The sequence below is a fragment of the Cinclus cinclus genome, chromosome 6, assembly GCF_963662255.1.
Source record: "Cinclus cinclus chromosome 6, bCinCin1.1, whole genome shotgun sequence".
In the NCBI taxonomy this organism is placed as follows: Eukaryota; Metazoa; Chordata; class Aves; order Passeriformes; family Cinclidae; genus Cinclus; species Cinclus cinclus.
Genome location: NC_085051.1, coordinates 9,070,457 through 9,096,857, shown reverse-complemented (window position 1 = coordinate 9,096,857; position 26,401 = coordinate 9,070,457). Strand labels below are relative to the sequence as shown.

Here is a 26,401-nt window from a genome sequence, read left to right as displayed (position 1 = left end):
CTGACCTGTTCACTGTGGGACAGCAGCAGGCAAAGGGGGTCTGTGCAGATCTGCAATGCTTCCTGGTACCTCTGGATTCTTTGGGATGCATACCTGAAAGTGGATTTTCCCCGGTCAGTAACATGAAAATAAAGTTCCCAGATCACAAGGAGCTCTCCATTCCCGTTCTGCTGGCTCTGTCTGTGCACTGTCCTGGTGTTGCTCCCCAATGCTCACTGGGGTCAAAGGGCAGTCAGAAGTTCTTTTACAACTTTGGGTATGTCACAGCGCCACACCCTCAGTATATGTCTTGATTTTTTTTTCTAACAAAGCAAGTGGTTTTATGTTTGTGAATGGCTCCTGATTTCTCCCTATTTAGAAACATTCTTACCCCGGACAGTGTCCCATTCTTCATCTCCCTTCACTCCCCTGACAGGTTTCTAACATTCCTTGTTTCTCTTCCCTGAGGGGTCATTGTCCCTCCAGCAGCAGAGGGATGCTGGTGGTGCTGGTGGCACTGGATTTTTGGCAGCACTGTTGAAGCATCTGGCTGCTTGTCAGAAACCACTGCCATTCTGGGAAGAGCTCCAGAATCATTGCCAAAACCTCCCCTGGGCTCATGGGAGCACCCCTGGGCCATGGACTCCCATTTCCATCATTCCAGTGCAGGCTCACCCAGCCCAAGGGAAGGACAGCAATCAGCTGCTTGCAGCCAGGGCATCAGCACTTGGAGCCCATCCTGATTACAGCCAATCCCCTTGAGGATGCAATGAAAGCTATTGGAGAGCAGGGTGCTGTGCACCCCCTTCCAGCCCTTCCCCAGAGCTGCTGCTCCTCCTCAGTCCTGGGAACACTTGTGGGTGCTTTGACCTGATCCCAAACTGTCCCTTTGCCACCAGGGACACTTTTCTGCTGTGCCAGGTTGCTCCAAACTCCATCCAAGCTGGCCTTGTCACTTCCAGGGATGGGGCAGCCACAGCCTCTCTGGGCAACCTGTGCCATGGCCTCAGCACCCTCACAGGGAAGGATTTCTTCTCAATATCCAATCTGAACCCATCCTCTCTCAATGGGAAGTCATTCCCCCTTGTTCTGTCACTCCATGCCCTTGTCCAAAGTCCCTCTCCAACTCTCCAGAAGCCCCTTTATCTCATGGATCATGAAGTGTTTGCACTTGCAAGGATTGTCCTGGTGAGGGGATGTGAGATTCCATAGCTGGGGACACAAACGTGGTGTCAGCAGGGAAGAGAGGTGACACTTCTGGTCCCAGGGCTGCCACATGTGCCAGTTTCCAGTAGGAGCATCCCAGATCCCTGAGGCATGTCAGCCTGGGTAGGAACCATCTCACCTCAGCTTTCCAGGAATTCCTTGGAATTCACTGTAGGCTGCTGTCTGAGTCCCAGGTAAGTGTAAAAGGTGACTCAGATGAAATCTGCCATTTTTTAAGAATTGTAACCAAGAGAGCAGTGTTGATTCCCCTCTTCCCAGATGAAATGACATTGCTGAAATCCTAGATCATCCCTCTGCATGTGCCTGCGCTGCAGCACACTCACAGAATTTATTATTCCATAAATCCTCTTGGAACCTTCATGGTAAAAGTGAAGTACTGCTGAAATTGTGACATACAAGTGACAAAACTAAATTTGAACTTGAAATCCAAGTTTAGCATCACATTTGCTGTGCAGTGTCCTAAGGCTCCAGCACTGGAAAGAGAGGGGACAAGTTCAGGCAATTCAAAAGACAAGATTTTGTGTCGACGATTTAGATGGAGATGGGCATTTCAGACTTGTGATCAGAATCCAAATTTACTGTGAGCTAGAGACGCTTATATACCAATTTTAGGAAGGCTTTTAAAGTTTTACTACATTGATTGATTTGGTTAAGCATCACACAAACTAACTTAACATTTCTACTTATTCAATCTTCTTTCCTGTTGCCAGTCTTGATCCAATCTTCTTGTCATCTTCAAAGCTCTGTTTGTCCTTGCTAAGGTATCTTGGTTGTCAAACTGTGTATGCTGATTAAATCCACAGTACTCTCTCTCTTAGCTGCCACATCTCCCCCATTCCTTTCAACTAAAAATACACTCTTAAGTGACTTGTCTATTAATTTTTTCACACACTCTAAAACTCAAGGAACAGCCATAACAATACATGCCTTAATCTTATGCGTGTCTTGTGTCTCCAAAGCCTGACTCAGTACCTTTCACCCTCCTTTTCACTTTTCACTTTTCTGCAGGGACCATCTCACCTGCCCATCAGGATCCTGCCAGGGCTCACTGCCATCAGTGACAGGAACTGCATCAAAGGAGAAAAGTGCCTGCGGCCAAGAGGACTGGAACAGGGCTCCTGTTCTGTTTGCTGTTAATTCCATAGTTGCTGATATTTTGTTTGCCTTGTTATATATGCTTGTAAAAAATTGTTATTCTTATCTCTCTATGTTTGCCAGAGAACCCCATAATTTCAAAATTATACTAGTTCAGAGGGAGAGGATTTATTTTCTCCATTTCAAGGGAAGGCCCTGCTTTCCCTGGCAGACACCTGGCTTTCAGACCAGGACAGGGAGACAGTCTGTCCCTGGCTGAGTTATTCTTTCCTTGACAAAATGTTGTAGTGTGGAATATTTCTGCTTTCCAATGGACAGAAAACAGGAGACAGGAAGAAAAAACCCTCTCAGATATCAAAATCTCTCTTCTGGTAATTATTAACAACTCTGTTAATAAATGCTTTCTCGATGTTTGATCTCATGTGTCTCTTGTGTCTCCAAAGCCTGACTCAGCCCCTACGGCTTTCACTCTCCCTTCCCTTTCCAGAAGCAGTGGCACCTTGATTTCTCCCTGGATTTAAGGCTGTGGGAATGATGTCTTGGTTTTTAGCTTTTGTATTTTCCAGAATCTCTGCTGCTTAGTGTGTAACTCTGAAACTTCATATTTGGTGTCAGTAGCTTCTCTGCACAGTGTTGTTAGACAAAACAATTTCTTTCTAGCTAGAGAATCAAGGGTAACTGGCACCCAAAAAGCAAAAACAATGGTGAGGGAGAGGGGACAAGCCAGGGGGCTGAGACTTCATAGCCTCAGGCTGTGGTTGGACAATTGACCCCAATATGTTGATGAACCAAAACTTATAAAAGTGGAAAAACTGGTGACTGGGATCGATCTTGGATTTGATTTGGGTGTAGCCCCGGCCAGGCTCTTGCACTGCCCAAGGTTTATCCTTTCAAGAAATACCTATTTTATCCCTTTTATCCTGTCTAGTCTCTGTTCCACATCAGCCTTTCCAGGCAACAGTTCTGGTGACCCACAAAGGGACATCAGGGCATCTGGAAAACCCCTGGACTGGAAGAACACCCAACTCGTGCTCCCCCATTCCTGCTGGTATTCTGGGGGGTAGGGGTGCAGCTGCAGTCCAGAAGGTATCAGAGCCCAAAACCACCGGGACTGGTGCAGAGGCTCGTGAGTAACTGGACAGAAGTGGTATTGTGCTTTAGGATCTAAGTGAGGTGTTAAAGGATCTCTTGTAATTCTGTTTAGTGTGGAAGGACCCTAGGGCTCCAGGAGGAGTTGCTGGTGCACTCCATCTCCCCCCTGGTAGTAGGAGAGGGCGCTCACTGAAAAGCAGGGTCAGAGTTCAGTGCTGAGCCCAGCGCTGGTGCGGTGGGGAAATTCCCTCGCTCCTGCTCCGAAGGGCTGGATGTTTGAATCCTGCCCGTTGCTTGTTCTGCGCTCTCTCTTCCTGGAGATTTTGATCTCCGTGGACTTTCTTACTTGTAACCGTTGAGATATGGGGTGTATATTCTCTTGAGAGTGTTGTAATAATAATATTCCCAGAGATAGCCCTTTGGGGTTACTATTGAAAAACTGGGGGAACCTCACGGGGGGGTGGAGCTGTTGTTTTTTAAATCCAAACTTATCAGACTCTCAGGAAAGATATGGCCTACTTGTGAACTTAATAATGATGAGGCATGGCCAGGAAGTTAGGATAAGAAATTAATATCAAGTTTGAATTCCTGTATATATGAAGATCGATACCTCAATGAATTAGAATGTTCTAGGCTTTGTATGATCTTAGCATGTCAACAGAGCCCAGTAGCAAACAAAAAGGAAGGGCATATCTTGGTCTTAAAGAAAAAAGAGGAGAAGAGTAGAAAAGGAGAAGCTGATAATGAATACTAAATGTTAAAGTAAGGAGGAGGCAGAGTTCAATGGTGTAAATATTGCTTAATGCTTTCTAGAATTAGGATTAGTGGAAGCAGAGCTAATATTCCAGCAGAATCTGCAGAGAGGGACAGCTCTTGCTTGAGTGGTTCTGAGGAGGAGGATGAAATTGATGAGACAATTGCAGCTTTGAGCAAGCAAAGGAGGGAATAGATAGCTTAAAAGGCTATCAAAGAACAGAGCCCAATAGTGAAACGTCCTAGATCAAAAGTGGAAAAAGAAAAAGAACCAGTTTTACAAACCTTATTACGACAAACAGTTGGCAACCAGGAGCCACAACAAATGGTAAGGCAAAACCAATACCCTTTGAAATTGTAAGGGATCGGCATCGATAATTGAAAAATTCCTACAGCATGGTTTATTAGTGCAGTGTGAGTCCAAATTCAACACCCCCATTTTAGCTGTTGACAAAGCAGATATTAAGTGTTACCGATAAGTAACGGGATTTAAGAGCAATTAACAGAATTACAGAGGACATACACCCAGCAGTAGGCAATCCCTACACCCTTTTGACCACAGTGACAGACAAATGAGGATGGTTTACTGTTGCAGACCTGAAGGATGCCTTTTTCTGCATTCCTATACAGAAAAAAACAGCCAAGAGCTTTTTGCTTTTGAGTGGGAAAATCCCAAGACGGGGAGGAAAAGTCAGCCTACTTGGATAGTTTTACACAAAGGTTTCAAGAACAGCCCACCAATATTCAGAAACCAGCTAGCAAAGGAATTGGAGGACTGGAAAAGATGCCAGAAGGAGCCAGAAGGAGTTTTTGTTCAATATGTGGATGATATCTTGACTGTGGCTAGAACCAGAGATGGCTGCCTACGACTTACTGTAAATTTATTAAACTTGTTGGGACTTAGTGGGTATAGAGTTTCTACAGACAAAGCACAGATTGCTAAAGAAGCAGTAGTGTACTTGGGGCTTGAGATCTTCTGTGGACAGCGACAGCTCAGCAAGGAATGGGAAGAAGCCCTCCCAGAACTCCCAGAGCCCATAGAGTGAGAGAGGTGCAAGCCTTCCTGGGAACTGTAGGTTGGTGCTGTTTGTGGATAGCAAATTATGGACTGCTGGAAAAACTCCTACATGGAGCATTACAAGCAGCTGAGAAAGGAAGTATTACATGGACTGAACACAGTAGAGCAGCTTTTATACAGCTGGAACACTCATTGATGTCAGCTCCAGCACTGGGACTGCCAGACTTGACTAAGCCTTTTGAACTTTTCACACATGAGAGACCAAACGTGGCTTTGGGGGTACTAGCACAGCACCTCGGAAACCAGAAGAGAGCTGTGGCCAACTTTTCCAAGCAGCTAGACAGTGCTGCCCAAGCCTGGCCAGGGTGCCAGAAGGCCGTGGCGACTACTGTCATCTTGATCCAGGAAAACTGAAAACTCACCCTTGGGTGACACATTGTAGTATATGTACCCCATGCAGTAGCAGGTGTCCTTGAGCAAAAGGGGGAACACTGGGTGTCTGGCAACTGGATGCTGAAATACCAATCACAGTTATTAGAGCAGGATGATGTTACCTTGAAAAGAGCTTCTGTTGTTAACCCTGCCATGTTTCTGTCCTCTGCCTTAGTTGATGGTATGCCTAAGCATGGCTGTCCACAGACAACTGAAGAAGTCTCTTCCAGCTGACCAGACCTGAAAGATGTGCCCCTGGAAAACCAGATTGGAAGCTTTTTACAGATGGGAGCAGCTTCACGAAAAATGGTAAAAGGATGACAGGTGATGCAGTAACCACGCAAGACAAGGTGATTGAGGCAAAGTCCCTGCTGGCAGATGTGTCATCGCAGAAAGCTGAATTGATTGCACTGAGGAGAGCCCTAGACCTGAGCGAAGAAGGTAAAGATATGGACTGACTCTAAATAGGCATTTAGTGTTGTCCATGTGTGTGAAGCCATCTGGGAGGAGAGGGGACTTCTGAGTGCTCAGGGTAATGAAATCAAACACGCTGAACAAATTCTCGCCCTCTTAGAGAGAATTAAAAAGCCCGCAGAAGTAGCTATCATGCGTTGTAGAGGTCACCAAAAAGGGAAAACCACTCCAGAACTGGGAAATGGGTTTGCTGGTTAAGCAGCAAGAGGAATTGCAGAAAAAGGTGTCCTTGCAGTAATTCCACAAAAAGAGATTGATTTGTCAGGGTTCACCCCAAAATATGACCAAGCAGACCACAAACTAATTAATTTCCTTAAAGGCAAGATCACAGAAAGTGGATGGGCTGTTACACCAACAAATCAGTTTGTAGTCCCAACCCTGATCCTTCAGGTGCTGGCTCAGAGACAACAGGAAAACATACATTTCAGGGTTGAAAAATCTTTTGAAACATCTAATAAAGGTCGTAATAGGAAAAGGAATGACTGACATTGTACAATCAATAGTGAGCAAATGTGAAATCTGCTGTAAAAACAGCCCTGACACAAGGAGAAGAGTTGTATTAGGAGTGACAAAGGCAGGGGATCTTCCTGGAGATTACTGACAATTACATTTTGCAGAGTTACCATGCAAAGAGGGATACCAGTACATACTGCTATTAGTTGTCACCTTCAGTGGGCGGCTGGACGCTTACCACTGTCTCCCCAACACAGCCTAGGAAGTGGTGAAAGTTTTACTTAATCATATAATTCTGAAGTTCGAGGTTCCCTTGGGGATGTCATCAAATAGGGGACCGCACTTCATTGCTACAGTGGTTAAAGAGGTTAGCTGGATTTTGGGAATTACTTGGGATCTGCATACACCTTGTAGGCCCCAGGTGAGTGGTAAAGCTGAATGTATGAATGAGACTCTCCAAGAACAAATTCCTAAAATTTGTCAGGAAACATCTATGACATGGGTTCAGGCCTCACCTGAAGCTTTACTGGGAACTGGCTTACAATCCTCAGGGAGGGATAATATCATTCCCTGTGAAATATTGCATGGCAGATAATATCAAATGCCACGTATTCCAGGTGAAATTCACTCGAATGGGAAATGTGATTTGCAGAGTTATTTAATGGCTTTAAGTTCCACTTTGCAGAAGCTCCAGAGTTACATCATGCTATCCTGACCCATAGGACTGGACACAGCTGCACATCTGTTCCAGAAGTTGGGAAGTCTGGTCTTTGTAGGTAGGCAGCAATGATCAAATAAAGGCAGGAAGTCTGATTTTGCAAAATCTATTGGACTATTGGAAAGTCGGATGGAAACAGCTCCCACGGCAGCTCTGTGCCCTGCTCCTGCTGCCTGTCATCTCCTTGCCCTTCTTCACCGCTCATTTTGGGTACTGCCTCTTGCTGAGGCCATTTGATTTCTCTGTCTTTGCCCTCAGCACCTCTCTCTCATCCACCTGTGCCAACAGCAGTGCCCACCCTCTGATTTACATCCTGGCTGGTGAATTCTAAAGGAATTCACCCTCTCTGGTAGTGTTACCTTCCAGAGGGGTTTGAGGATGTGCCTTAGCTCCGGAATAGGGACAATATCAGTGGGGAATCATCACTAAGTGGAATCATCATGCAACAGAGTCATCATAGAATAGAACCATAAAATATCCAGAGTTGGAAGGGACCCAGAAGGATCATGGAGTTCAGCTCCTGGCCCTGCACAGGACATCCCAACAATCCCCCCCTGTGCCTGAGAGCATTGTCCAAAAGCTCCTTGTGCTCTGTCAGGCTGGAGCTGTGTGCAGCATGGGGAGGGGATTCTGGACGACAGAATCCTGGCTGGAGGGGATTCTGGATGACATGAGGAATCATCATGGAATAGATTGGGTTGGAAGGAATCTCAGAGATCATTGCATGCCAACCCATCAGCTGTGGGAAATGACACCCAGTAAACTTCTTGCTTTGAAATCTTTGCTTTGAGTCTTTCCAGAAATGAGCTTCCATAACCTGTGGAATATTCAAATTGAGTCACCAAGGCTGAGAGCTTTTCCCAGTAGATTTTCTTGGGGTGTTTGCTTAAAAACAGCAAGTAGGTGGATTAGAGATCTCGGCACAGCAGTGCAGAAAAATTCCTGGGCATATCATGTCCATCTCCAGCAGGTCCTGCTGCATGGGAAGACCCTGTGGAGGCTTGACACTGAGCTTTGTTGTGCAGGTGTTTGGGATGGCCCCTGGAAGGCTTTCCCCAAACTACACAGTGAGTTTGGGTCTGTGGGCTGTATTGTAAGTTGGAGAAGGATGGTCTTTGACAATCCTTCCTACCCAAATCATTCTAGGATTTCATGGAAAACATGAAGCTCATGTAGGGAATGGCCGGTGTGACACTGGAGACAAGGAAGGTGCTTGGAAGTAGAAAAATTACACTGGAGGATCATGATTCTTCAGCACCTGATTTGGGAGGGATCCCAGAGTTGTTCTTTCCTTGACAAGATGTTGTACCATTGAAAGTTTCTGTCTTTCAACAGAGAGGAAAACAGGAGACAGGAAGAAAAAATCCTCTGAGATCACAAAGTCTCTCTCCTCTGTTAATTGCTAACAACTCTGTCAATAAATGCTTTCTCGATGTTTAATCTCATATGTCTCTTGTGTGTCCAAAGCCTGACTCCTCAGCACCCATGGCTTTCATTCTCCCTTCCAGAAGCAGTGCCATCTTGGTTTCCCATGGATTTAAGGCAGTGGAAAAAGAAGGGAAAACTTGCCCACATGTAAGAGCTGTGGCTGCTGCCCAAGTCTCTCCCAGGAGGAATGATGAGATCTTGGCACTGTCAACATCATCCCAACCATTGCAGGCACATGCCTTAGGAAGAGTTCTGGTATGAGAGAGGTACCTGTCCTCATCAGAGACCAGCCAGAATTTTTGGAATGGGATAAAATAAGGAAATGAGCCATTCTGGACACTGTTCACCAGGAACAAGCTCTGCAGAGAAGCCTGGATGTTGTTTATTCAACAAATTCTGAGGTCAGAAATATCACACTGGAAACAAGTAAAAAAATTAAACCCAACTCTGCTGTACAGATGGGTAATAACAAAATGACAAAGATCAGTACAAGATGGATTTTGGCTGAAGCTTCTACGCACAGTCCCTGTTCAGCTCCTCCTGAGGGTGGCCAGGCTCTGGATCCAGGTGGTGAAAGACTTCCTTGGACTTTGATGCTGGGCAACCAGAGGATGGCCCCATTCTGCAGAACAGCAGCCTAACTCCTAATTTCTGTGCAATTAAATAGTCCAAGCACCTGGTGATGTGAATTTCCATGTTGAAAGTTCTTGTTTGGTCACAGGCACAAGGGTTCAGTGGAGGTCACCTTTGAACCTGCTCTTTACTCAGAACAAGTCAATCCTGGAATTTAAAGAATGTGACAGATTCCCACTGAAAGTACAAGGGAATGTTGCTGTTCCTGCCCAGCTCTGCAGCCCTACCTGGTGTCTCTTCCCATCACCTGGAAATGCAGGGCTGGCTCTGCTGGACAGAAGGGGAAGGAGGCTCCCTGTGATCCCAACCCCTCTCCTGACATCCAGTGGCACCAGACCCGCAGGGATTTGGGAAATCAGCACCACCCAGTGCTGGGTGTGTCCCCAGGCATTAATTAGTGTATCACAGTCTTTGCAGGCAGGAGATTCCTCAAAACACCATGAAACTCATGTGGGTAGCCAAAGGAGATGGAGTTCATTCCCTGGGGCTGAGGCAATGAGGGTCATTCCATGGGGAATAGAGCTGGGGAACAGCACTGAGCCCAGCTGCACTGCCTGGAGCCATGGGGGCATGGCAGGGAGGAGGAAAGCCATGCTCCAATGTGTCTATGGCAAAGCATCCCTCCCACATTGTCCCTGGCAATGTCCCTGCTCCCTTCTCCTGCAGGAGCACACCAGCACAGGGAGGGTGAAGCTGTGGATATTTATTAATCAGGTGACTCAAGGAAACCTGTGCTGAGGTCCTGCAGCAGAGCAGTGGAAGGGATCAACAGGCTCAGATCACTGTGTCTGTGTTTTCATCATCACTGCAGTCAGTTTTTTCTTCCTTCTCCACAAAAACTCTCTGGAGTGAGAGTCGGAGGGACCCTATGGAGCAGGGACTCCAGCACCTCCCTGCCAAGAAGTAGATGAAGGGTTTGATGCTGCTGTGGATGCAGGTGAGCAGGAAAAACACCTCAGAGGACACAGGGAAATATCCGAGCTGCTGTAGGAAATTGCAGAGGCAGAGGAGGAGATTGAAGAGCACAATGATGAAGACAACGACGTGTCGCCTCTTGGGTTTCTGCTTCTTGGAGCCACGTGTTGCTGTAATGATGTCGATTGCACGGGAAATGACCACGGGTGCAGCAAAGAAGAGCAGGATGACAGCGTAGATGGAGATGAGAGCTGCCCGGCAGTGCTCCTGCTCGTGGGACGGGCACAGGGATGTCAGCACGGGAATGACAGTGAAGAGAGCAAAGAAGGCCCAGTATTGGACACTGTCCAAAACCCACCACAGGCGCACGGGAAGTTCACAGTGGCAGCAGAGCTGGAAGAGCTTTTCGACAACGTCCGCAGTGCTGCTGCCCGTCAGCTGGTACAGCCCCCAGAAGTAGGAGATCACTGACAGCTGGAAAAGGAAGCTCACGTACAACAAGGGCAGGATAGGAGAGCAGGACATGTCCTCCAACAGGAAGAGGAGGGCAGAGGGCAGTGTGAGGAGTAGGAAGATGAAGTCGATGACAGCCAGGTCAAAGATGTCAGCGTTACAGGCTTTCAGTCTGAGGAGGCAGAGGACAACCCCATTCCCAGCCAACCCACAGAGGCAGATGAGCAGTGTCACACTGTGTTTGGCCACATTGGTGACATCTATCTCACAGAGATCGTCTCCTTCAGTGGGTGAGGCAGGAGATGGGGTCACGGTGGTCACCTCCATGGATGGACTCTGGGCAGGCAGTGGGATGTGGTCCCTGGCTGTGGTCAGTGAATGGGAGTCAGTGCTTGGAGAATCCAGGGATGGATGATGAGGCTCCTGAGCAGCTCCCTGCAGTGGGAAGGATTCAGTGGGGAGGAGTGAGATGTGGAGGGGAGAAGGGCAGTGAAAACGGGGGGTAGAGGGAAATGGGAGGGTTGGGCTGTACAGCAGGGAGAGTGTAGGGGAAACTTAGGGAATGGAGGGGGGACATGGGCCGGGCATTGTGTTCACCAGGAGAGGGTGGCAGGAACAGAGCAGCTGCTGGAGGAGAGGAAGGTGGGGGAGGGAGGAAGGAAAACATTCCACTGACCTGTTCACTGTGGGACAGCAGCAGGCAAAGGGGGTCTGTGCAGATCAGTGGTGATTCCTGGTACCTCTTGGTGCTTTGGGATCCATGTCCTAAGGTGGATCCTGCCAGGTCAGTAACATGAAGGAGAAAGTGCCCAGATCACCAGGAGCTCTCCATTCCTGTCCCTCTGTCTCTCTCTGTGCTCTGTCCCGCTGTTGTTTCCCAAAGACTGGGTGGGGTTGTGGCCGAGTCAGAAATTGCCTCTTTGGCTACCTCGGAGTTCCACTTCCTCAGAGGTATTTATCCTGGAGTTTTCTGGTAAAGAGGAAGTGACAATTGTCAAAAGCTCCAAATGAAATATTTTGCAAATGGCTCCTCATTTCCATCTGATGAGAAACATTCCATCCCCGCAGAATGTCCCATTCTCCAACTGCCTTCCCTCTCCTGACAGGTTTCTAATATTCCTCGTTTCTCTTCCCTGAGGGGTCATCGTCCCTCCAGCAGCAGAGGGTTGCTGGTGGTGCTGGAATGCTGGCAGTGCTGATGAAGCAGCTGGCTGCTTCCGAGAAGTAACTCCCATTTTGGGAAGAGCTCCAGAATCATTGCCAAAGCCCTGGGCACAGAGAAGCACAACTGAGCTTCTCGAGCCTCCTCTCCTCTCCTCTCCTCTCCTCTCCTCTCCTCTCCTCTCCTCTCCTCTCCTCTCCTCTCCTCTCCTCTCCTCTCCTCTCCTCTCCTCTCCTCTCCTCTCCTCTCCTCTCCTCTCCTCTCCTCTCCTCTCCTCTCCTCTCCTCTCCTCTCCTCTCCTCTCCTCTCCTCTCCTCTCCTCTCCTCTCCTCTCCTCTCCTCTCCTCTCCTCTCCTCTCCTCTCCTCTCCTCTCCTCTCCTCTCCTCTCCTCTCCTCATTCCCACCCCATCCTGTCTCTTCCCACAGGTTTCCCAGTAGCAGCTGCTCCCCCATTCTGAGTGTGGCCTCTCAGGCTCTGCTCTCCTCTGGGTTTCCCAGCATCCAGACCCCTTCCAACCCCTCTGACCCTCTCCTGACCCCTCCAGCCTGCTCTGACACCCCAGAACCCACCCAGGGCTGCTTGTTTTCCCCTGACAGCCCCACTCCTCCCTGCTCCACCTGGGACCCCGGCAGAGTCTCTGCTCCTCCTGCCCATAGGGTTCTAGGAACCAGGAGGGAGGAAGGAAACCCAGCTCCAATGTGCTCACAGGAGCACACAGGATGATAAATGTGGCTGGAGCCAGTGCAGAAACACAGAAGGAGAGCTCCAGGGATTCTGGGGCAAGTTCTGTAACAAGAAGTAAGAGAACATGGCCAAAGGAAAAGTTCAAAGCAAGGTCACCTTTAATATTGCAGCACTCAGTGAATACGACCACCAGAGACCCCTCTGGATGATCCTCCAGGATCATAAAAGTGCTTCCAGTAGGAGGCTGACACATGAAAATAAATTCTAGGAAAATGATGCTTATGTGTTAGATAAGAAAATCTTTATAATGTCTCTGTGTAATTATAATGGATAAAACCCCTGTTGTAAAGTCTCAGCACAAACAGAGATCACGGAGAGATCTTCTGTGTGTCCTGTGCAGGTAAATAATTCCTGCTTCTAAATGCTTACCATGGTGTTATAATGTTAATTTCAGTATCAGCATTCAGAAGGGAAGCACAGGGCAGAGGAGGGGACACCTGGGTTGGTCACTGTGGTCACCAGGAGAGGGTGGCAGGAACAGAGCAGCTGCTGGAGGAGAGGAAGGTGAGGGAGGGAGGAAGGAAAACATTCCACTGACCTGTTCACTGTGGGACAGCAGCAGCAGGCAAAGGGGGTCTGTGCAGATCTGCAATGCTTCCTGGTACCTCTGGATTCTTTGGGATGCATACCTGAAAGTGGATTTTCCCCGGTCAGTAACATGAAAATAAAGTTCCCAGATCACAAGGAGCTCTCCATTCCCGTTCTGCTGGCTCTGTCTGTGCACTGTCCTGGTGTTGCTCCCCAATGCTCACTGGGGTCAAAGGGCAGTCAGAAGTTCTTTTACAACTTTGGCTGTGTCACAGCTCCACACCCTCAGTATATGTCTTGATTTTTTTTTTTCTAACAAAGCAAGTGGTTTTATGTTTGTGAATGGCTCCTGATTTCTCCCTATTTAGAAACATTCTTACCCCGGACATTGTCCCATTCTTCATCTCCCTTCACTCCCCTGACAGGTTTCTAACATTCCTTGTTTCTCTTCCCTGAGGGGTCATTGTCCCTCCAGCAGCAGAGGGATGCTGGTGGTGCTGGTGGCACTGGATTTTTGGCAGCACTGTTGAAGCATCTGGCTGCTTGTCAGAAACCACTGCCATTCTGGGAAGAGCTCCAGAATCATTGCCAAAACCTCCCCTGGGCTCATGGGAGCACCCCTGGGCCATGGACTCCCATTTCCATCATTCCAGTGCAGGCTCACCCAGCCCAAGGGAAGGACAGCAATCAGCTGCTTGCAGCCAGGGCATCAGCACTTGGAGCCCACCCTGATTACAGCCAATCCCCTTGAGGATGCAATGAAAGCTATTGGAGAGCAGGGTGCTGTGAACCCCCTTCCAGCCCTTCCCCAGAGCTGCTGCTCCTCCTCAGTCCTGGGAACACTTGTGGGTGCTTTGACCTGATCCCAAACTGTCCCTTTGCCAGCAGGGACACCTTCCGCTGTGCCAGGTTGCTCCAAACCCCATCCAAGCTGGCCTTGTCCCTTCCAGGGATGGGGCAGCCACAGCCTCTCTGGGCAACCTGTGCCATGGCCTCAGCACCCTCACAGGGAAGGATTTCTTCTCAATATCCAATCTGAACCCATCCTCTCTCAATGGGAAGTCATTCCCCCTTGTTCTGTCACTCCATGCCCTTGTCCAAAGTCCCTCTCCAACTCTCCAGAAGCCCCTTTATCTCATGGATCATGAAGTGTTTGCACTTGCAAGGATTGTCCTGGTGAGGGGATGTGAGATTCCATAGCTGGGGACACAAACGTGGTGTCAGCAGGGAAGAGAGGTGACAATTCTGATCCCAGGGCTGCCACATGTGCCAGTTTCCAGCAGGAGCATCCCAGATCCCTGAGGCATGTCAGCCTGGGTAGGAACCATCTCACCTCAGCTTTCCAGGAATTCCTTGGAATTCACTGTAGGCTGCTGTCTGAGTCCCAGGTGGGTGTAAAAGGTGACTCAGATGAAACCTGCAACTTTCTGAGGGTTGTAGCCATAGCCAAGAGAGCAGCATTGATTCAGCTCATCCCAGATGAAATGACATTGCTGAAATCCTAAATCATCCCTCTGCTGTGTGCCTGTGCTGCAGCTCCCTCAGAGAATTTATTATTCCAGGAATCCTCTTGGAAAATGTGTGGTGAAGGTGAATTACCACTGAAATAGTGTCATACAATGACAAAACTAGATTTGAAGTAGAAATCAAAGCAGCACATTTTTACTGAAGGGTCCTAAGGATCCAACCCAGGAAACAGAGGGGACAAGTTCTGGCAGTTCCAAAGATGAGATTTTGGAATTGTGTTTACTTTAAATTTGAAGAGGAAAGTGGCATGGAGATAAACATGTTTTTCCATAGGTCTCGTTGCTGAGGCTCTGTGCTGTTCCTCATTCCCTGGAGAAAGTCAAGAGCAGATGAGAAGCAGAGCCCTGATCCCGTCCCAGGCTCTGCAATAGTTCCCTGTCTGTGAGAGCCCTGGAGAACAGGAGCCAGCAAGGAGAACAGGGCTGGTGGCAGGAGCTGGGACAGACCCCGCGCCGGACGCTGCTCGGGCTCACCCCGTGGGCTTCACTCCCCTTTCCCAAGTGACCATTCCAGGCAAACTCTGAAGATCCCGACCCAGGGACAGCAGCTGCTGTGTGTGAGGTGATGGGTGTCCACTCTTGTGGAGTTCTCCAGGCTGTGAGTGGGAACAAGGTCAGATTCATTGTCAACATAATCAGTGTCTCCTCCTTGGCTGGAACCTGCTCATCCCTGCTTTTTTAAAGGGAATAGCTATGTGAAGGGTATGAAAAGCTATCAACCTTGTGGGAAAATGGAGGTACTATTGAAATGAGTGTCCTGTTGAGGGTATCCATCAGCTCACTGATATCAGCTGACACCTGAGAATCCAGGCCAGATCCATCCCAAAGCCATTTGCTCTCTGATATCTCCATGGGCAATTCTTTCCTTCTCCAATGTTTTCCCCCATCCAGCTTCTGCCACCAGCTGGGCCCGTGACAGGGCTGTGACAGCTGGGCTGAACATCACCATCCTCATGGCTTTCCCTGCTGGTATCTATTCTCTGACAGCCTTCAGTGCTCTGACAGCTCTGTTTGTCCTCCCCGTGTCCTTCTGGCCCTGCCACTGATCCCAGTGCTTCTCAGTGCTCCTGTGTGCCCTGTTCTGGCTCCTCTCCTTCCTGCTCCCTGTCACCCTCTATTTCCACCCTTTGGTGCTCATGGCCTTGGTCCTGACCTACCTCTTCTCAGTGCTCACCCTGACCTGTTCTGGTCTCGCCCTGCTGGCCAGGCTCCTGTGCTGCTTATGGAAACAGCTCCCACGGGAGCTCTGTGCCCTGCTCCTGCTGCCTGTCATCTCCTTGCCCTTCTTCACTGCTCATTTTGGGTACTGCCTCTTGCTGAGGCCATTTGATTTCTCTGTCTTTGCCCTCAGCACCTCTCTCCCATCCACCTGTACCAACAGCAGTGCCCACCCTCTGATTTACATCCTGGCTGGTGAATTCCAAAGGAATTCACCCTCTCAGGTAGTGTTGCCTTCCAGAGGGCTTTTGAGGATATGCCAGAGCCACAGAGTAGTGACAACATTGGTTGGGAATCATCATCCAGTCGAATCATCGTGAAACAGAATCATCATAAAACAGAACCATAAAATATCCAGAGTTGGAAGGGACCCAGAAGGATCATGGAGTTCAGCTCCTGGCCCTGCACAGGACATCCCAATAATCCCCCCCTGTGCCTGAGAGCATTGTCCAAAAGCTCCTTGTGCTCTGTCAGGCTGGAGCTGTGTACAGCAGGGGAACTCCTGCGTGGAGGGGATGCTGATGGACATGAGGAATCATCATGGAATGGATTGGGTTGGAAGGGACCTGGGAGATCATTGCAATCCAACCCTTCTTCCATGGGAAGGGACACCCAGGAAACATCATGCTTGGAAATCTTTGCTCTTTTGAAAGGAAGCTCAGGTAGGGAATGGCCTGGGTCACCCTGGAGAGACGGAAGGGGCTTGGAAGTAGAAAAAGGGCATTGGAGGATCAGGATCCTTCTGCACTTGTCTTTGGAGACAATGCCTGGCTGACTTGTTCTTTCCTTGAGAAGTAGCAGAACCGTGGAAAATTTCTGCTTTCCAATGAACAGGACAGTGTGAGACAAGAAGAAAAAATCCCTCTCAGATGTCAAAATCTCTCTTCTGTGAATTACTAACAACTCTTTCAATAAATGCTTTCTCGATGTTTCATCTCCTGTGTGTCTTGTGTCTCCAAAGCCTGACTCAGCAACCACAGTTTTCACTCCCCCTTCCCTTTCCAGAAGCAGTGGCACCTTGGTTTCTCCTGGCTTTAAGGCAGTGGGAAAAGGAGTGACAACGCTGTGGCTGCTGCCCACGTCTCTCCCAGGGGAAATGAGGTGATCTTGGCATTGTCAACATCATCCCAATCATTGCAGGCACGTGCCTTAGGAAGAGTCCTGGTATGAGACAGGTACGTGTCTACCTCAGAGACCAGCCAGAATCTTTAGAACGGGATAAAATAAGAAAATGAGCTATCAGGGTTGAGGGTGGTCCCTGCCAATCTCTTTTAGGGTTCACAGATATCTGGTCAAAAGTTGCAAAAATAATTGAAGAGTGGTACGATGACCAAGACTTAGTAACATAAAACATTTTAATAATAAGGAAAGCAAATGTGGGACAAGACCCAAAAATCCGAATCCAAGGTGGCAAGGTATCTTTAGGAGTCAGTGGTAAAAAGACAAGGATGAAGGGAGGTCCATGGTATAAATATGGGGGAAGAGAGGGGATGGAGTTGAGGTTAGGGTTCAATGGGAAAAGTTGTGCAGAGGTGGAGTAAGGGAAGGTAGGGTCCAATGGGTTAGGGCGGGTGGAACATTGCATCAAGTGAGGACCAATGGGGATACAAGGGAGGGAGAACATTCTAGGAAGTGGGCGTGGTGATAATTACCTGGGAAATGAGGGTTAGGAATATGTATGAGGTATTAGTATTGGCGATCCCGTAACTCTTTTGGAACTTTTTCTGCAGTCTCCACAACTTATACAAATGCCTCCCCAGGTTTAGGGTTGGGATTCAATTCCTCTTCAGTGATGGGTGCCTGAGCTGGACTATTGGTCAGGCTGACTGCCACAGTGAGCCATTTTGTACACTGCTCACCAGACACAAGCTCTGCAGAGAAGCCTGGATGTTGTTTATTCAGTAAATTCTGAGGTCTGAATTATCACACAGGAAACAAAAAAAAAAAAAAAAAAAAAAAAAAGAAAGAAAGAAAAACCCCAAATCTGATGAACAGGAAATAACTAAATGAGCAGGATCTGTACAAGATGAATTTTGTCTGAAGCTGCTGTGCAGTCACTGTTCAGCTCCCTGGTGAGGGTGGCCAGGCTCATGATGGAAGTGGTCAAGGACTTCCTTGGACTTTGATGCGGGGGAACAGAGGATGGCCCCATTCTGCAGAACAGCAATGTAACCCCCAATTTCTGTGCAATTAAATAGTCCAAGCACCTGGTGATGTGAATTTCCATGTTGAAAGATCTTTTTGGTCAAAGGCACAATGGTTCAGTGCAGGGCACCTTTGACCTTGTGCTTTATTCAGAAGGATTCAATTCTGGAATTAATGAATGATAGAAATTTCCCACTGAAAGCCAAGGGAATGTTTCTATCCCTGCCCAGCTCTGCAGCCCTACCTGCTGTCTCTTCCCATCAGCTGGAAATGCAGGGCTGGCTCTGGTGGACAGAAGGGGAAGGAGGCTCCCTGTGATCCCAACCCCTCTCCTGACATCCAGAGGCAGCAGACCCACAGGGATTTGGGAAATCAGCACCACCCAGTGCTGGGTGTGTCCCCAGGCATTAATTAGTATATCACAGTCTTTGCAGGCAGGAGATCCCTCAAAACACCATGAAACTCATGTGGGTAGCCAAAGGAGATGGAGTTCATTCCCTGGGGCTGAGGCAATGAGGGTCATTCCATGGGGAATAGAGCTGGGGCACAGCACTGAGCCCAGCTGCACTGCCTGGAGCCATGGGGGCATGGCAGGGAGGAGGAAAGCCATGCTCCAATGTGTCTATGGCAAAGCATCCCTCCCACATTGTCCCTGGCAATGTCCCTGCTCCCTTCTCCTGCAGGAGCACACCAGCACAGGGAGGGTGAAGCTGTGGATATTTATTAATCAGGTGACTCAAGGAAAACTGTGCTGAGGTCCTGCAGCAGAGCAGTGGAAGGGATCAACAGCATCAGACCCCCGTGTCTGTGTTTTCATCATCACTGCAGTCAGTTTTTTCTTCCTTGTCCACAAAAACCCTCTGGAGGGAGAGCCGGAGGGACCCCACAGAGCAGGGACTCCAGCACCTCCCTGCCAAGAAGTAGATGAAGGGTTTGATGGCGCTGTGAATGCAATTGAGCAGGAAAAGAAATTGGGGGGGCATAGGGATGTAACCGAGCTGCTTCAGGAAATTGCAGAGGCAGAGGAGGAGAGTGAAGAGCACAATGATGAAGACAACGACGTGTCGCCTCTTGGGTTTCTGCTTCTTGGAGCCACGTGTTGCTGTAATGATGTCGATTGCACTGGAAATGACCACGGGTGCAGCAAAGAAGAGCAGGATGACAGCGTAGATGGAGATGAGAGCTGCCCGGCAGTGCTCCTGCTCGTGGGACGGGCACAGGGATGTCATCATGGGAATGACAGTGAAGAGAGCTAAGAAGGCCCAGCGTCGGGCACTGATTACCAGCAACGACAGGCGCTTGGGAAGTTCGCAGTGGAAGCAGAGTTTGCAGAGGTTGTCATTATCGACCACAGTGGTGCTGATCATCAGCCGATACAGCCCCCAGAAGTAGGAGATCACTGACAGCTGGAAAAGGAAGCTCACGGACATCAAGGGCACAATAGGAGAGCAGGATATGTCCTCCACCAGGAAGTGGAGGGTGGAGGGGAGTGTGAAGAGAAGCGAGAGGAAGTCTGCAAATGCCAGGTCAAAGATGGCATAGGTGTGACTTTCCAGGCTGTAGAGCCAAAGGACAGCCCCGTTCCCAGCCAGCCCACAGAGGCAGATGAGCAGTGTCACACTGTGTATGGCCACGTTGGTGACATCTGTCTCACAGAGATCGGCTCCTTCCATGGGTGAGGCAGGAGATGGGGACACGGTGCTCACCTCCATGGATGGACTCTGGGCAGGCAGTGGGATGTGGTCCCTGGCTGTGGTTGTCAGAGTGGATGGGAATCAGTGCTTGGAGAATCCAGGGATGGACCATGTGGCTCCTGAGCAGCTCCCTGCAGTGGGAAGGGTTCAGTGGGGAGAAGTGAGATGTGGAGGGGAGGAGGGCGAGAGCTGGGAGGGATGTGGAAGGGAAGCAAAGGGCAGAGGAGGGAACACCTGTGGAGGGCACTGTGGTCACCAGGAGAGGGTGGCAAGGACAGGGCAGCTGCTGGAGGAGAGGAAGGTGGGGGAGGGAGGAAGGAAAACATTCCACTGACCTGTTCACTGTGGGACAGCAGCAGCAGGCAAAGGGGGTCTGTGCAGATCAGTGGTGATTCCTGGTACCTCTTGATCCTTTGGAATACATGTCCTAAAGTGGATCCTCCGAGGTCAGTAACATGAAGGAAAAAGTGTCCAGATCACCAGGAGCTCCCCACTTCTGTACTGCTGGCTCTGTCTGTACCCTGTCCCAGTTTTATTTCCCAGGGCTTGGTGGGGACACGGGAGAGTCGGAACTTGCATCTTTGGCTACATCACAATTTCACTTCCTCAGAGGTATTTATCTTAAGGTTTTCTGCTGCAGAGGAAGTGACTTTTGTCAAATGCTCCAAATGAAGTATTTTGCAAATGGCTCCTCATTTCCTTGTGATGAGGAAAATTCCATCCCCGCAGAATGTCCCATTCTCCAACTGCCTTCCCTCTCCTGACAGGTTTCTAATATTACTCGTTTTTCTTCCCTGAGGGGTCATTGTCCCTCCAGCAGCAGAGGGTTGCTGGAGGTGCTGGAATGGTGGCAGTGCTGAAAAAGCAGCTGGCTGCTTCTCAGAAGTAACTCCCATTTTGGGAAGAGCTCTGGGTTCATTGCCAAAGACCTGGGCACAAGAAAGCACAACTGAGCTTCTCGAGCCTCCTCTCCTCTCCTCTCCTCTCCTCTCCTCTCCTCTCCTCTCCTCTCCTCTCCTCTCCTCTCCTCTCCTCTCCTCTCCTCTCCTCTCCTCTCCTCTCCTCTCCTCTCCTCTCCTCTCCTCTCCTCTCCTCTCCTCTCCTCTCCTCTCCTCTCCTCTCCTCTCCTCTCCTCTCCTCTCCTCTCCTCTCCTCTCCTCTCCTCTCCTCTCCTCTCCTCTCCTCTCCTCTCCTCTCCTCTCCTCTCCTCTCCTCTCCTCTCCTCTCCTCCCCATTCCCACCCCATCCTGTCTCATCCCACAGGTTTCCCAGTAGCAGCTGCTCCCCCATTCTGAGTGTGGCCTCTCAGGCTCTGCTCTCCTCTGGGTTTCCCAGCATCCAGACCCCTTCCAACCCCTCTGACCCTCTCCTGACCCCTCCAGCCTGCTCTGACACCCCAGAACCCACCCAGGGCTGCTTGTTTTCCCCTGACAGCCCCACTCCTCCCTGCTCCACCTGGGACCCCGGCAGAGTCTCTGCTCCTCCTGCCCATAGGGTTCTAGGAACCAGGAGGGAGGAGGGAAACCCAGCTCCAATGTGCTTACAGGAGCACACAGGATGATAAATGTGGCTGGAGCCAGTGCAGAAACACAGAAGGAGAGCTCCAGGGATTTTGGGGCAAGTTCTGTAACAAGAAGCAAGAGCACATGGCCAAAGGAATAGTTCAAAGCAAGGTCACCTTTAATATTGCAGCACTCAGTGAATACGACCACCAGAGACCCCTCTGGATGATCCTCCAGGATCATAAACGTACTTCCAGTAGGAGGGTGACACATGAAAATAAATTCTAGGAAAATGATGTTTATGTGTTAGATAGTAACTTTTTTACATCTATGTATGTTAATAATGGATAAACCCCTGTTGTAAAGTCTCACCACACACAGAGATCAGGGAGAGATCCTTCTGTGTGTCCTGTGCAGATAAAGAATTCTTGCTTCTTACAAAATGCTTCCCATTGTTTTAGAGAGTTTATTTCAGCCCATTTCAGTGTCAGCACACAGAAGGGAAGCACAGGGCAGAGGCGGGGGCACCTGTGGAGGGCACTGTGGTCACCAGGAGAGGGTGGCAGGAACAGAGCAGCTGCTGGAGGAGAGGAAGGTGGGAGAGGGAGGAAGGAAAACATTCCACTGACCTGTTCACTGTGGGACAGCAGCAGGCAAAGGGGGTCTGTGCAGACCAGTGGTGATTCCTGGTACCTCTTGGTCCTTTGGGATCTGTGTCCTGAAGTGGATCCTCCCAGGTCAGTAACATGAGGGAGAAGGTTCCCAGATCACCAGGAGCTCCCCATTCCTGTCCAGCTTTCTCTTGCTTTGCCCTGTCCCACTTTTGCTCCCCCAGACCCAGTGGAATCACTCCAGAGTCAGAAACTGCACCTTTGGCTACGTCAGAGTTTCACTTCCTCAGCAGTTTTTTTCTTGTTTTTTCTTGGTTTTTTTTGCTACAGAGGAAGTGACTTTTGTCAAAAGCTCCAAATGAAACATTTTGCAAATGGCTCGTCCTTTCCCCCTGATTAAAAACATTCCTTCCCAAATGAATGTCTGTACTGGTTTGAAAAGCAAAACCTGTGGGACTTCAAGGCAGTAATACAATTTTTAATAGGGAAAAGAAAAAGGAAAAATAAAATGCATGCAATAATATAAACCAAAATCACTCAGAATATCAGGTTGACTCAGAATACAACCTGATACCCGGTCAGTCAGGGTGTTGGTGCAGCACGATCAAATGGTGGCTACAGTCTCCTGGATTACAGATGTGGTTCAGTTGAAGCAGTTGGATTGCTGAAGGTGCAGTTTTCCTCCGAAGGGTCCCGCAATGATGTGGAAAAAGCCTGGTTCTTCCTCTGGAATCCAGTGGAAAAAGGCTGCTTTTGGTGTTCTCAGTTTTTATCCAGGTAGGAAAGTCTTGGCTCCTCCCCCTGGCTAGAGCATCTCCCAATGGGATGATGTAATCTTATCAGTTATACAGTAGGACTCAATGGCCCATTAACAGAAGATACTTCCCACAGAGATACGGATGACCACCCTTCTCAGATGGAAAGAGAATATACATCTTGTATTGTAAACCAGGACAATGTCCCATTCTCCAACTGCCTTCCCTGTCCCAAGAGGTTTCTAACATTCCTCATTTCTCTTCCCTGAGGGGTCATTGTCCCTCCAGCAGCAGAGGGATGCTGGTGGTGCTGGTGGCACTGGATTTTTGGCAGCACTGTTGAAGCATCTGGCTGCTTGTCAGAAACCACTGCCATTCTGGGAAGAGCTCCAGAATCATTGCCAAAACCTCCCCGGGGCTCATGGGAGCACCCCTGGGCCATGGACTCCCATTTCCATCATTCCAGTGCAGGCTCACCCAGCCCAAGGGAAGGACAGCAATCAGCTGCTTGCAGCCAGGGCATCAGCACTTGGAGCCCATCCTGATTACAGCCAATCCCCTTGAGGATGCAATGAAAGCTATTGGAGAGCAGGGTGCTGTGAACCCCCTTCCAGCCCTTCCCCAGAGCTGCTGCTCCTCCTCAGTCCTGGGAACACTTGTGGGTGCTTTGACCTGATCCCAAACTGTCCCTTTGCCAGCAGGGACACCTTCCGCTGTGCCAGGTTGCTCCAAACCCCATCCAAGCTGGCCTTGTCCCTTCCAGGGATGGGGCAGCCACAGCCTCTCTGGGCAACCTGTGCCATTGCCTCAGCACCCTCACAGGGAAGGATTTCTTCTCAATATCCAATCTGAACCCACTCTGTGGCAGTGGGAAGTCATTCCCCCTTGTCCTGTCACTCCATGCCATTGTCCAAAGTCCCTCTCCAACTCTCCAGAAGCCCCTTTATCTCATGGATCATGAAGTGTTTGCACTTGCAAGGATTGTCCTGGTGAAGGGATGTGAGATTCCATAGCTGGGGACACAAACGTGGTGTCAGCAGGGAAGAGAGGTGACAATTCTGATCCCAGGGCTGCCACATGTGCCAGTTTCCAGCAGGAGCATCCCAGATCCCTGAGGCATGTCAGCCTGGGTAGGAACCATCTCACCTCAGCTTTCCAGGAATTCCTTGGAATTCACTGTAGGCTGCTGTCTGAGTCCCAGGTGGGTGTAAAAGGTGACTCAGATGAAACCTGCAACTTTCTGAGGGTTGTAGCCATAGCCAAGAGAGCAGCATTGATTCAGCTCATCCCAGATGAAATGACATTGCTGAAATCCTAAATCATCCCTCTGCTGTGTGCCTGTGCTGCAGCTCCCTCAGAGAATTTATTATTCCAGGAATCCTCTTGGAAAATGTGTGGTGAAGGTGAATTACCACTGAAATTGTGTCATACAATGACAAAACTAGATTTGAAGTAGAAATCAAAGCAGCACATTTTTACTGAAGGGTCCTAAGGATCCAACCCAGGAAACAGAGGGGACAAGTTCTGGCAGTTCCAAAGATGAGATTCTGGAATTGTGTTTACTTTAAATTTGAAGAGGAAAGTGGCATGGAGATAAACATGTTTTTCCATAGGTCTCGTTGCTGAGGCTCTGTGCTGTTCCTCATTCCCTGGAGAAAGTCAAGAGCAGATGAGAAGCAGAGCCCTGATCCCGTCCCAGGCTCTGCAATAGTTCCCTGTCTGTGAGAGCCCTGGAGAACAGGAGCCAGCATGGAGAACAGGGCTGGTGGCAGGAGCTGGGACAGACCCCACGCCGGGCGCTGCTCGGGCTCACCCCGTGGGCTTCACTCCCCTTTCCCAAGTGACCATTCCAGGCAAACTCTGATGATCCCGACCCAGGGACAGCAGCTGCTGTGTGTGAGGTGATGGGTGTCCACTCTTGTGGAGTTCTCCAGGCTGTGAGTGGGAACAAGGTCAGATTCATTGTCAACATAATCAGTGTCTCCTCCTTGGCTGGAACCTGCTCATCCCTGCTTTTTTAAAGGGAATAGCTATGTGAAGGGTATGAAAAGCTATCAACCTTGTGGGAAAATGGAGGTACTATTGAAATGAGTGTCCTGTTGAGGGTATCCATCAGCTCAGTGATATCAGCTGACACCAGCTCTGACAGCTCTGTTTGTCCTCCCCGTGTCCTTCTGGCCCTGCCACTGATCCCAGTGCTTCCCGGTGCTCCTGTGTGCCCCTCTCTGGCTCCTCTCCTTCCTGCTCCCTGTCACCCTCTATTTCCACCCTTTGGTGCTCATGGCCTTGGTCCTGACCTACCTCTTCTCAGTGCTCACCTGACCTGTTCTGGTCTCGCCCTGCTGGCCAGGCTCCTGTGCTGCTCATGGAAACAGCTCCCACGGGAGCTCTGTGCCCTGCTCCTGCTGCCTGTCATCTCCTTGCCCTTCTTCAGTGCTCATTTTGGGTACTGCCTCTTGCTGAGGCCATTTGATTTCTCTGTCTTTGCCCTCAGCACCTCTCTCCCATCCACCTGTGCCAACAGCAGTGCCCACCCTCTGATTTACATCCTGGCTGGGAGCTGTGCAAAGGAATTCACCCTCTCTGGTAGTGTTGCCTTCCAGAGGGCTTTTGAGGATATGCCAGAGCCACAGAGTAGTGACAACATTGGTTGGGAATCATCATCCAGTCGAATCATCGTGAAACAGAATCATCATAAAACAGAACCATAAAATATCCAGAGTTGGAAGGGACCCAGAAGGATCATGGAGTTCAGCTCCTGGCCCTGCACAGGACATCCCAACAATCCCCCCCTGTGCCTGAGAGCATTGTCCAAAAGCTCCTTGTGCTCTGTCAGGCTGGAGCTGTGTACAGCAGGGGAACTCCTGCGTGGAGGGGATGCTGATGGACATGAGGAATCATCATGGAATGGATTGGGTTGGAAGGGACCTGGGAGATCATTGCAATCTAACCCTTCTTCCATGGGAAGGGACACCCAGGAAACATCATGCTTGGAAATCTTTGCTCTTTTGAAAGGAAGCTCAGGTAGGGAATGGCCTGGGTCATCCTGGAGAGAAGGAAGGTGCTTGGAAATAGAAAAAGGGCATTGGAGGATCAGGAGCCTTCTGCACTTGTCTTTGGAGACAATGCCTGGCTGACTTGTTCTTTCCTTGAGAAGTAGCAGAACCGTGGAAAATTTCTGCTTTCCAATGAACAGGACAGTGGGAGACAAGAAGAAAAAAGTCCCTCTCAGATGTCAAAATCTCTCTTCTGTGAATTACTAACAACTCTTTCAATAAATGCTTTCTCGATGTTTCATCTCCTGTGTGTCTTGTGTCTCCAAAGCCTGACTCAGCAACCACAGTTTTCACTCCCCCTTCCCTTTCCAGAAGCAGTGGCACCTTGGTTTCTCCTGGCTTTAAGGCAGTGGGAAAAGGAGTGACAACGCTGTGGCTGCTGCCCACGTCTCTCCCAGGGGAAATGAGGTGATCTTGGCATTGTCAACATCATCCCAATCATTGCAGGCACGTGCCTTAGGAAGAGTCCTGGTATGAGACAGGTACGTGTCTACCTCAGAGACCAGCCAGAATCTTTAGAACGGGATAAAATAAGGAAATGAGCTATCAGGGTCGAGAGTGGTCCCTGCCAATCTCTTTTAGGGTTCACAGATATCTGGTCAAAAGCTGCAAAAATAATTGAAGAGTGGTACGATGACCAAGACCTAGTAACATGAAACATTTTAATAATAATGAAAGCAAATATGGGACAAGACCCAAAAATCTGAATCCAAGGTGGCAAGGTATCTTTAGGAGTCAGTGGTAAAAAGACAAGGATGAAGGGAGGTCCATGGTATAAATATGGGGGA

At 49.3% G+C, this 26,401-nt stretch overlaps 3 protein-coding genes and 1 pseudogene across 3 annotated transcripts; 2 read left to right on the top strand and 2 right to left on the bottom strand.

Moving 5' to 3' along the window:
- Positions 1-10,076: 10,076 nt before the first annotated feature.
- LOC134045468 (mas-related G-protein coupled receptor member H-like) lies at positions 10,077-10,997 on the bottom strand. Its single transcript, XM_062495256.1, has one exon. The coding sequence runs from the start codon at positions 10,995-10,997 to the stop codon at positions 10,077-10,079; it is 921 nt and encodes a 306-aa protein (XP_062351240.1).
- A 4,485-nt stretch (positions 10,998-15,482) lies between these two features.
- On the top strand, positions 15,483-16,199 carry LOC134045002 (mas-related G-protein coupled receptor member B5-like). Its single transcript, XM_062494557.1, is given in 3 exon segments — positions 15,483-15,545; positions 15,547-16,048; positions 16,051-16,199. Coding segments are annotated over 3 exon segments (714 nt in total).
- Positions 16,200-18,710: 2,511 nt separating this feature from the next.
- On the bottom strand, positions 18,711-19,707 carry LOC134045483 (mas-related G-protein coupled receptor member H-like). Its single transcript, XM_062495284.1, has one exon. It carries the CDS (start codon positions 19,705-19,707, stop codon positions 18,787-18,789), a length of 921 nt encoding a protein of 306 aa, XP_062351268.1. The 3' UTR covers positions 18,711-18,786.
- Positions 19,708-21,335: 1,628 nt separating this feature from the next.
- On the top strand, positions 21,336-25,268 carry LOC134045001 (mas-related G-protein coupled receptor member A-like; annotated as a pseudogene).
- Positions 25,269-26,401: the final 1,133 nt, after the last annotated feature.

Coding starts and splice junctions, on each gene's coding strand:
- LOC134045468 (XM_062495256.1), bottom strand. CDS start 10,997: ATGGAGGTGACCACCGTGACCCCATCTCCTGCCTCACCCACTGAAGGA.
- LOC134045483 (XM_062495284.1), bottom strand. CDS start 19,707: ATGGAGGTGAGCACCGTGTCCCCATCTCCTGCCTCACCCATGGAAGGA.